Genomic DNA, 12565 nt, shown 5'->3' with positions numbered 1-12565 from the left:
CTACAGTAACAAGCCGGCGACGATTTGTGAGCTCAGAGCCAATATTGAACGCGAAATTGCTGGAATTTCGGCCGATTTATGCAAAAGAGTGGTCGAAAATTGGGTTCAACGATTGGACTTCGTAAAACGTGCACGCGGTGGTCATGCAAAAGAAATCAAATTTCATACTTAAATGTATATATTCAGACTCGATAATAAAAAAAAATTAGTTAAAAAAGTCAAACCGTTTGTGTTTTATTTAAAAAAGTTCAAAAGTTGAAGCGCTCTTACTGAAAAACGCTTTATCTGCCGACACATTCCCCTTGCTTGCAAACACTCGGTGTTGGATGCTTTCTGAAAAATTCAGACGAATGGAGAAATGAGAATGAAGAAATTATCTGCTTTAATAACACCACCTTTTATAGATTTGTCCACAATATACAGAATACAGAAGGTGGTGCCTTGCGAAAACCGCTACTTTATTTTTCGCGATTTTGACAACCGAATGGCATCAGCGCTGAGGATTAGCACCCAAAAGAAAAAGACTTGTTTATAAATATTCAGTAAATGGCTTGTTAATATTGTGATTTGAAATTTTTATGCCGATGACGCCATAACAAGAAAGTGCGTGTGAGTTTGTAATTTCTTATGTTTGACAGTTTGCATTGCTTTCGCTTACTCTTCCGCTTCTTTTTGTCTGTTTATTTGAATAAATGACGTCACAACGAACTCGCAAGGCGCAATTTTATATTTTGTCATTCTTGGCATTGAAGGCTAAATTGGTTCAAGATGGCGAATTCATACAAGGTGAAGTAACTGGAGAAAAACCAAGATTTGCATGTATTTGGTTTTTGCAATTTGGCGGTTTGAATGTGAAAATTTCAATCGAAATGTAAGGAGCCAAATACAGTAACAATAAAGTAAAATAAAGTAATAACAAAAAATATCATTTTGACATTCAAACCATCAAATCACGGAAGAAAGTAACCCATCAGCTCCACCAGTACTCGTAACTTCAACTCATATGAATCAGCCTTGAGCCTCACTTTTGGTCCCCTTACAACCAGTCAAATATTTTCGGTTAGAGTCCGGTTCTTATCCGCAAAAATAGCAGAAGTTGTAGATAACAATTTTCTAATAAGTATTTCTAATGGTTGTGCTTTCTCTTTTTAAGGCGTGTGGCGGGGAGATATGACGTGTAAAATAATACTCACGTATGTAAAGACGCATAGCGCTAAGCTCAACATCAACTATGTGCGGTGACATCTAGCGGCTATTAGTAACATTTATGGTAGGTGTTGCAGCAATAGTTGTTGACTTTGCTTTGGAAGCCACAATTATTATTCGGCAGATGTCGGCAGAAGCGTGTTGCTTAACCCATTGTTGTCACTGTATGGTATACTACGCTTCTAAAAAGTATTCAACAGATTTTAGACCCTCCAATGATTAAGAGCTCGTAGAGCGGAGTTAGACCACCTCTGAACTTAAGGAATTTTTCGAATTGTTTATTTAGGAGGACAAAATTAGCAATGACATTTAATAATTAAATAACATACAAAAATATTTTCATAACAAGAAAACAAAAATGATGGTTATATGAAAACTGGTGCTGAGGATGACCGCTCATAAAAAGGGTATGAACGGTAAGTGAGACTATAGCTCTTTCTCGTATCTGGGATGAAAAAAATGTATCTATATGAGTGTAACTATCACCATAACCTGCAAATAAAAAAAACCATCTCATTTGTTAAATTTTAATACCGAAAACAGACGCAACAGTTTTTAACATACAAAAAAATATATTAATATTAATATTAAAATACCAAAATTTCGCGAAATAGAGAGTTCCGAAGTCATCGGTTTACTATAAAAATAAAAAGAAATAAAAATAAAAGAAATTAAAGTCTAGGAATACATAAAATAAAAAATCGCATCGAACGAAATCAGTGCGTAAAGCCCTGAAAGAAAGTAAATTTCTTATAATGGGGCAGGCTTTCTACAAATGTTTAAGACTCAACGTTAAAACCATATTCCTCTTAGTAGTGTCGTCTTAAAAAGCGAAAAAGTTTCATTCTAAGTTTTACAAGAGGGCAATTTTTTGCCTGCGATGGTTATATGAATAAATTTAAAAAACAAAAGCTTCGGAATACGTTTACTCAAAGAGTGGGGTGAAAAACTGTCATCTAGTGTACACAGTGTTGAGTCATTTACTTCTGTTGGAACGACAGATATTCACCTGTGGAATTGTGCTGATGGTGTTCTAGTCTCTGATGAAAGCGAAAATGAAGATTTATATGCGTGTCACTAGATACTTATATAGACGATACTGCAAATTAGGTTCAACATGTTCAATATTAAATTGTCAAAATATTTGGTACTAAGGGTTTACAAGAAATTCATCGTGCAGAACAGCTTGGAAACTGTTAAAAAGCGGACAAGAATGGAAAAATATAAAATATCTGCCGTTTGGAAGTGGCATAAAACTATAGGTCCCTCCATTTGAGGAAAAACATCTAGACGCACACCACAAATAGGAAGAGGAGCTCGCCAATACACCCAATAAAGGGTGTAAACGCCATATCTATACGCGAGGTGTGCTAAAAACAAAAAGATGAAGGTTTCAAATTCCGCGGGCTACGTACATTGGACTCTCTATTATTATTTTTTTTTTCTTGGTACATTCGTCTCGAAGATATGTTCACGGCATGTTTGTGAGAGACATAAATAAGACAAGTGTTTTGCGTGTTCAGCGAATTTCTGCTATCGATTTTTGGCTCTCCTGGACTCTTCCATTGGGACGATTGGGCTTTGGTTTCGATGTCATAACCATATACCCATGATTCGTCACCAGCTATGACCCTTTAAAGCAAATCTGGATCATCGTTGACGCCATTCAACAATTTCTGAGCGATGCTCATGCCACGTTGTTTTTGTTCAAAAGTCAACAATTTTGGAACAAACTTCTCTCCCACACACACCTCGTATGTACGAATATGTATATGAATTTGAAGTTTTAAATAAAACGAATATGACGACATGCCAAGCTTTCGATATCGCATAAAAAGACTGTAGAGCTTAAAATACCTTCAATGTCATTATCTAAATTTAGTAAGTTTTTTTGGGAAATAATTTTTCATTTTTTTTTTAATTGTTTATTGGTTTCAGAATAAATAAATAAAATATAATAATAGATAAACCAAAATTTCTAGCCGATCGGTGTAAAATTTGCGAAGTTGTGAGTATTTAAGCGCCCGTTGTTTCAGGTCGGGTTTCTAACATATACCTGCAAAACTTTAAAAGGTTTTTGTGGAATTTGTTATTTTCCATTTTGAAACTTCGCGCAGCATTTTCACATACTTGTAATTCATAAGAAATCTCTAGGATATTTTTAAAGAATTAATAAAAATCAATTTTTCAGCTTCCAAATATTACGAAAAATTTAAGCATCGAAAAACAAACAACTGCTCTCAGCATCTTCCTTAACAAATGCATTTTGTTTCAGATAATTCTGTTGCGAGTTATAACACTAAATTTTTAAAACTACTACCCTCAATGAGGGTTTTAAAAATACCAAATTGTTCAAATATTGCAAACATTGTAAATACCTAAAAAGTAAACTTAATAATAGATTAAATCACATTAAATACTTTGCTTCGAATACAGTAATGTTCCTTAAATTCTGTATTAAATCTAACAAAAACGTTAATAATATCAAGCATTGATAACGGTCTATCAATATATGAACAGGGTTCAAAAGCCATACTCGCGAACGTGTAAACAGTCTACCAATCAGACGTTCGTAACAGTCTTCGAGATTCGCCAGCTTACCCAACAATAATACTAATAATACCCGAAATATTTTAGCCGAAGTTGGACTGTATATTACACTCCGTCTAATTCCAAGGATTTACATATTGTTCTAGTAACCCAATTATCAACAATGACTTAAAAAATGTCATTAAAAGAACCACAAGATTGAGGCACGTATCAGCTATATTACAATATATACATACATATGTACACAGAGCTGTGGAAGAAACCGCCGAATTTGACATTTCCATAATACCCATGTTAACTTTTCAATCGAAATTTCAATCCTGGGAACTTCCTCCATCTAATTTCATTACCAGCTACTCTTGTACCCAAAGAAAAACACATCCCAAGTGCAATTTTTAGACATCAAGAACTATTGGTATGCCAAAGGCAGGAACTTCATTTACTATACATTGAGGGCTTTAAAGAAAATAATTCATTTTCTCATTCTTAGGACTGGTCTCCTGTTCACACACAGCTGGATATTTACCACCAAGTCGATTGCCATAAAACTCGCTAGAAGAGGCGTAGCCATCCTCTTCTAAGTGAAAATAAAGGGTTTTTCAATAAGGGCGGGTAGATGTTGAAATGGAATAAAATGGCGTTTGCTGTGTGGCACGTAGCGCCGTCCTGCTGGAACCACATGTCGTCTAGCTCCATATGGTTCAATATGGGCCATAAGAAATTGGAAGGGCCACCACGTCTACCGAAAAATGGGCGCAATGCGCGCAACGTTTGCGTTAATGAACACTCATTTTGATAATAAAGTTTTATCATTTGAACGTGCTGTTCAATCGTGTAACTTGCCATGATGATTTGGTATAAACAACTGAATAATAAACAAAAGATTTGACAGATGTCACCAAAACAAAATGGCTGCCACAGGGCGCTAAAATCGACCCGCGCCAATTGAAAAACCCTTTATATAACCTGCATCTGGATCAGCCATTTTATATGTCAAATTGGACTATAATTTATGTATAATTTTACTTATTGATTTCCTACACAATTCAATTTTATTCTAATAATTTTTTATAATATAATTAAGTGAAAAATTTTTTATAATTAAGTGAAAAATCGGTTATTACTTTAGACCTTTAGTCTCAGCTGCTAGTACCTTCCATAATGTAATACAATTATTTATAATTATATTTTTAATAAATAAATAAATAGAATAAAAGTAATAAAAATAATAAGAAAATAAGTAAGGACGTTGACTCAATGAAGTAAATTTATCTCTATCGCCAAACAAAGTTCTTGAAAACATGCCTTTTATCACCGAATTAATCGTACCACCTTTCTTAAGAACATTCAAAAAATAAATTTTACAAATATCAACTTTTTTCTCTTTCAGGACATATGCAACTGATTTTGTCAAAGAAAAGCTGATAGAACAAATTGCCAAACCTGCAACAAAAAGTAAGCGCAAAGTCACTGTTGTGGGCAGCGGTCAAGTGGGCATAGCAACTGTAATTAGTATATTGGCGCAAAATGTCTCAAATGAAGTGTGTATAATAGATGCCAATGAAAAATTAGTAAATGCTGAGGCCAAAGATATACAACACGGCTCGCTGTTTTTAAGGGATGCCAAAGTAATTGCCAGTAAGGATTATGAAAGCTCAAAAGATTCGGCTGTGTGTATTGTGACAGCTGGCGCACGTCAAAAGGAGGGTCAAACTCGATTGGATTTACTGAAAACAAATGTCGATATTTTAAGTCAAATAGTACCGCAACTTGTCAAATATTCGCCCAAAACTGTGATAGTTATGATCACTAATCCATGCGATGTTTTGACTTACGCCGCGTGGAAGTTGTCTGGCCTGCCTGTGGAGCGTGTCTTTGCCACGGGTACTCACTTGGATACATCGCGATTTCGATACTTCATAGCGCAACGTTTAGGTGTCTCAGCCAGTTCCGTACAGGGTTATATAATAGGTGAACATGGCGATAGCTCGGTGCCGGTATGGAGCGGCGTTAGTGTGGGTGGTGTGCGATTCTCTGACCTTAACAAATGTATAGGCAGTGAAGGTGACACAGATGGATGGAATGAGATACACAAACAAGTTGTCAAAGCGGCCTATGAAGTGATTGCGGGCAAAGGTTACACTAACTGGGCCATTGGACTTACTGCCGCATCTGTTGCTTCAATGATTTTGGATAACAAAAACGAAGTTGCCACTGTTTCCACTTTAGCAAAAGTAAATCTAGGCGTTGATTCATTTAATAAGGTGACTGCAAAAGGATTTTTCATTTGATTTCTAGGAACATCAGTGCATCGAACAGGATGTATTCCTCTCTTTGCCGGTGGTTATTGGTGCGAATGGCATAACATCTTTTGTGAATCTACAGCTAAGCGAGATGGAACAAAAAAACTTATGCAAATCTGCTGAAATTTTGGATAAGGCGACAAAATCTATTAGTGAGAAGTCAGCGGAAAACAAGAAGAAGAAATGAAAAGAAAAATTTGTGTCAACTGTAGACGATATACAAAATCAATAGTGTTAGTTCCTACTTATTAGTCGTACTAATATGTTATTTTATGCTAATTTAATTTGAATACAAAAAATTATCAAATGTGTAAAGAAATCAAATTGTTAAAAACCATTCGTATAGATTTTTATATTTATTAAGAGGTCGACGAAGGATGAATGAGTTCAACTTTTTTCAAAAGAATAATACATATTATACTTATATCGGCTTTGAAATTGAAATGATAATACAAACACAGAAATAACTTCATTACATTTCTTTTTTGAATATGACATCTGGCATTTTGCGCCCCGGGTACGATTACATAGTCCATTCGATCAGTCCAATTTGCGACTACTTTTTCCCATAAATCTAAGTGAACCCAATCAGCAAAAAAACGGCGATATTATGATAATTTGGCTTCAACTCTTGCAAGAGCTGTATTCTAGAGAGCCGAAAGTAAAAGGCCAACAAGTAGAAAAGGACGACAAATCAACATTTCGGCGTCCTCTTCAACACTTCGCTTTATGAACTTCACGAACAGACTTAGTTTTTCCAAAGTAAATTTCCACAATTTGGAAAAGTTATTCTGGCGTCAAATGATTCATTATGACTTGTCTAACTTTACTGAACAGAAAGGTCAACACAGTTTGCCATTCTCAAATCTCAAACCATAGTTATCGATATCGATAGTAAAAAAAGAACGATGCATATAAAGGTGTCGGCTTTTCTTGGCGCACTATGGGTGAACAGGAATGCCTACCATATGAAACCCGAAAAGAATGGAAACGGCCTACGAATACCAAAGACACTCTACAGATGGAGTTTGATGTGTCACCACGCTGACGCTGACACTGGACCTTCACGAATATACATAGGTATGTAGTAAGATATAACGATATCGTTATTTCAAATACATATGTATGCATTTGTAAAAATTAAAATTTTGGTAAGTAAATCAAGTGCGAAAGTTTATTCATCTCGCAAAATTAGAAGCTTTGGTTCCTGATATAATAAACTATTTGTAGGTTCCTTGCGCGCATGATGTTCTGGATTTTGGAGTTACATTCAAAGGTTAATAAAGCAACCCATTAATTCAAAATTGGACAATTTTCTCATTCATGCTTCCCTATATATTTAAAGGGAAATCTATAGCTGGTTGGTCATTATAATAGTATTTATCACTCAAGCAGAAGTATTTGTTTCATGATGGGTAGCTCTAACTAAAGAGCCAAAAATTGTATAATATTCTTAAGGCAAAAGATAAAGCATTAAGTCACTCACTAACTATCGCACTTTACAATGCTCTTCTTGACTATGGGTCATGTGAGTGGAAAGGCAAGTTCAGAAAAGCAATAGAAAGGAAATTACTTATTATAGACGATATTCCAAAACACGCCTCTAGATGTTGTTTCAAAGTAAAATATGTAAAACTTTAGATTCTTTCCTGTTTCGAAACTTGTATTCAAAGCACGGCTCTTAATAATTACATGTGACAATTAATTCATTTAAATGACCATCATGAGCACGTCTACAGGTAAAATCCGCGAAACAGTTGATTCGTGAATGCCTATTGTTGAGAACGTCGATATAGCGATGTTTAAGGTTGTTCAGCAACTCTATGCGATACAGCAGCAATATTCTCAACAGAACGTCCAATTCTTGGTCTGCCACTTCTTTTTCTATCCTCGACAGAACCAGTTTCTTCGAATTTTTTCACCAACCTCTGAATTGTCGGATATGAACTGAAGTTCTCTTGATTGGGCAATATACGCGAATTAATATTTTGCTCGCTAATTTTATTTTACCTTCAAGAGTCGAGGAGGAGATTTATGTTTTTCCCCCAAATGCGTAAAATTACTCACTTTCTCCGGGATAATTTAGAATTTAGGATAATTTAGGATATCAATCATTAAATACTTCGAACGATTATTTTGTGAAAAGTATTGAATATTATTTTTACTGTGCAGCTCAATGAGCTTTACTGTATGCAAGCAATGCGTCAGATGTTTAAAGGCGAATAGTAGTGCAAAACCGGCAAATGTAAACGTGACGACGATCGCGTGGTAAGAAAATACTAACAAAAAAGCGAAAGCGTAAAATATTTACAAGTATGTATGAGCAAGTGTAAATACATTTGTAGATACATGAAATGGATGATGCAAGCATACAAAAACACTTACATTCTAACATATTGCCTTCATTGCACGCAAAAGATTCAACTTTACTTATATAAAAGCAAACAGATACTGGGCATTGTTTATAATTAGATGGGAATTTAAATGCAAGCGTACGAGTTTGATTTTAATATATGTAGAATGCTCTTTTTAGGTAGATTCTATATACCTACATTTGTAGTATATATGTACCTATGTGCATATATATGCGTACATGTGCCTGCAATTAGGAAGTGAAAAAATTTAAACATTTTTAAATCAATATTGAACGGAGTGTCTGTGAATTTCAATGCACTTACTGCAAATAAAATTATAAATATTGGTGGTATTCACTTTGTGAAGCAGCAAACAAAATTTATTTAGAAAAATAACTTAAGAAAAGCAAATAACATAGAGTAAAATAAAATAAAATAAAATAAAATAAAATAAAATAAAATAAAATAAAATAAAATAAAATAAAATAAAATGACTTGATCTATGAAAGTATTGAAAGCGATGGTCCAGAAACTAATGAAGAACGGGAGGTGAAAGATATTTTCCTTAATTATCTGGCGAATTATGAAGGTATGGATCCTTTGCTAAGACCAAGGATACCCCGATTAGGCGAATCGGAAAAATTAAACGAAGTGGTTAAAACACTTAACTCGAAAATTCTGCCGGCATATGTCGCCAATAGCACCAACTTGGAATATGTTAACACTCTCTTTTATGTTTCTGCTCTTACTACTGTACGATTACTGGGGAAGCACCCAAAGGTACAGACATTTAAAAATAAAACAACGCAAAAAACGCCAGTAGTCCCCAGGTGGCAAAGAAGACTCGAAACACGAATTGCCGGTCTAAGAGAATCTATAGGGAGGCTTACTTCATTTAAAAATGGGGCTAAATCTAAAAGGTTGTTAAGGCATGTATCTAGTATCATCGCGCCGCTTAAGCCTCAGACTGTGGGTCTTGACCAATTATCAGAGATAATTGATAGGAAAGTACAGCAACTCGCCGCTTACTCAAAGCGATTAAGAAGATACCTCAAAAGTAATCAGAGGCGGAAGGAAAACCAGCTTTTCCACAAAAATCAAAAAAGCTTTTATAGAAATCTGCAACAAAACAGCAATGCAGAATCTCAGACATTATATCCACAACAACAAGAGTTAGAGCAGTTTTGGGAGAAAATATGGGCACAAGCAAAACTCTTCAATGCTGATGCGAATTGGTTAGCCAAAGAAAAAGAAAAAGCGGATAACGTTGCACCAATGCACTTCTACGACATAACAGCAGAAGAAATAAAGAATAATATATGTACTTCAGCTAACTGGAAATCCCCTGGCCTAGACCAGCTACACAACATATGGCTTAAAAAGCTCTCAGTAATGCACGAAGCACTCGCAAGATGCTACAACGAGCTACTGAAAAATATAGCTGCTATCCCAGAATTTCTCACTGCCGGAGTAACTTATCTTCTTCCAAAGGACGCACCATCTGCTGATCCAGCAAAATACCGCCCAATTACTTGCTTGAGCACGACATACAAACTCTTGACGAAAATTATCGCTAACCGAATATATGAACACTGTGAAAGTAACAGCATTTTATGTGAAGAACAGAAAGGTTGCAGGAAGCGCACAATGGGCTGTAAAGATCAGCTTATTATAGACACTGTTATCACAGGAGTAGCTCTGAGAAGAAGGCGGAATTTAAGCGTCGCGTTTATTGACTACAAAAAAGCTTTTGATTCAATGCCGCATGATTACCTATTAGAGATATTAAGAATATACAAAATCGATGCTGCCACTGTTGCCCTCTTGGGCCGCTTAATGAGCAAGTGGAATACAAAACTGGTTCTAAATGGAACTGTTTCGAAACAGATTTCAATCAAACGTGGTATATTCCAAGGGGATGCCTTAAGCCCGTTATGGTTCTGCATTGGTCTCAATCCACTTAGCAGGCTTCTCACACTTAAACAAAATGGCTTTATACTCAAAACTGAAGTAAGAGAGCACACGTTCAACCATCTTCTGTTTGTTGACGACTTGAAACTGTACGCAAACAAAAAGCATAAGCTATATGAGCTGATAGATGCCACTAAAGCTTTTAGCGATGACGTGGGAATGGAATTTGGACCAGATAAGTGCAAAATAATACATTTGATTAGAGGTCAGCTTGATGAATCCGAAGAAAACTACGCAGTAGACCAAAATATTATTATAGACAACTTGCATAGCAGCGAATCTTATAAATATTTAGGATTTCTGCAACTTAAAGGAATCAACCACACGCTAGTAAAGCAAAACCTCATTAAAAAATTTGAGGCACGACTGAAAGCTATATTAAAAACTAGTCTGAACAGTGGAAATAAATGCAAGGCAATCAATACCTGGGCCATACCCCTTTTGACATACTCGTTCGGAGTAATAAAATGGTCTCAGACAGACATCCTTCGGATTGAAACGCTGATACGCACCACTTTCACAAAGTTCCAAAGCCATTACCCTCAAAGCGCTGTGGAAAGAATATCGCTTCTTCGAAACGTTGGTGGGAGAGGAATCATTAATATAGCGCGCCTACACTTGTCACAAACTTTGAAGTTACGTACATATTTTCTAAGCAGCGAGTCCCATCTATTTAAAGCTATTGCTATGGCAGATAATGGCTTTACCCCGCTAAGTCTGATGGAGCAGAATATCCCAGTACCTGAGGGGGTTAAATCCCCAGCAGAAATGATCGCAGCATGGAAGGCAAAAACAATACACGGTGCCCATCCGCATGATCTCGAAATGGAATGGATAGACGCACAGTCATCCAATTTATGGTTGAAAAGAGGAAAACTATTTTCTGAAACAGAAGGTTTCGCAATCGCTATCCAAGACCGAGTTATTCCAACAAGGAATTTCCGAAGGTCGATACATGGCGAGGCAATAGAAGATAGATGCCGAAGGTGCGGCATTTACGGTGAAACAATCGACCATATAATTGCTGGATGTAGCGTACTTGCCCCCCGTGAATATGTCATGAGACATAACAATATAGCAAAGATCCTCCACCAACAACTTGCGACAAACACGGTCTCTTACAAGCAGAAGTCTTGTATTTTAAATATGAACCAAAGGCAATAATCGAAAATGCAAATTTTAAACTGTACTGGGACAGATTTATATCCACAGATCAAACAGCAGCTGCCAACAAACCTGACATTATCTTGTTCGACAAGACAAATAAAACGATCGAAGTAATCGATATAGCGGTGCCCCTTAATCGCAACATCCAAAGCACATACTCCACCAAAGTATCGAAGTATGCAGCTCTGGCCATAGAACTTAAACGGATGTACAAAGCGAGGGAAGTGAATATAATACCAATAATTATATCTTCCACTGGATTAGTGCCTAAGCATTTAATAAAAAACTTGAAGAAGTATGACTGCCAACACCTCTTAGAAGACATGCAGAAGTCGACCATACTGGACACATGTGCAATAGTTCGTAGATTTTTAAATATTTAAGCAATAGTAATCGCATGGGCGTAGAACTTGGACTACGCTCCACCAGAGCACAATCCCTTGAAAATTTTATCCGGGATGTGTAATCTCCGGCAATAGCCGAGATGGATTAAGCTCAAATAAAAAAAATAAATAAAATAAAATAAAATAAAATAAAATAAAATAAAATAAAAAAAAATAAATAAAATAAAATAAAATAAAATAAAATAAACTATTTTCTGAAACAGAAGGTTTCGCAATCGCTATCCAGGACCGAGTTATTCCAACAAGAAAGTTCCGAAGGTCGATACATGGCGAGGCAATAGAAGATAGGTGCCGAAGGTGCGGCATTTACGGTGATACAATCGACCATGTAATAGCTGGATGTCGCGTATTTGCCCCCCGTGAATACATACATATGTCATGAAACATAACAATATAGCAAAGATCATCCACCAACAAATTGCGATAAAGCACAGTCTCTTACAGGAAGAAGTCTTGTATTTTAAATATGAACCAAAGCCAATATTGGAAAATGCAAATTTTAAACTGTACTGGGGCAGATTTATTTCTACAGATCAAACCGCAGCTGCCAACAAACCTGACATCATCTTGTTCGGCAAGATAAATAAAACAATCGAAGTAAGCGATATAG

The 12565-nt window shown here is 35.9% G+C and overlaps 1 protein-coding gene across 1 annotated transcript; it reads left to right on the top strand.

Moving 5' to 3' along the window:
* Positions 1-692: 692 nt before the first annotated feature.
* On the top strand, positions 693-6531 carry LOC128861835 (L-lactate dehydrogenase-like). Its single transcript, XM_054100209.1, has 3 exons — positions 693-871; positions 5147-5990; positions 6055-6531. The coding sequence occupies exons 1-3, from the start codon at positions 693-695 to the stop codon at positions 6244-6246; spliced, it is 1215 nt and encodes a 404-aa protein (XP_053956184.1). The 3' UTR covers positions 6247-6531.
* The last annotated feature ends 6034 nt before the right edge of the window (positions 6532-12565 follow it).

Source organism: Anastrepha ludens, chromosome 4 (assembly GCF_028408465.1).
Source record: "Anastrepha ludens isolate Willacy chromosome 4, idAnaLude1.1, whole genome shotgun sequence".
Lineage (NCBI taxonomy): Eukaryota > Metazoa > Arthropoda > Insecta > Diptera > Tephritidae > Anastrepha > Anastrepha ludens.
The sequence above is the reverse complement of the archived record's forward strand: the minus strand, read 5'-3'. Positions and strand labels throughout refer to the sequence as shown.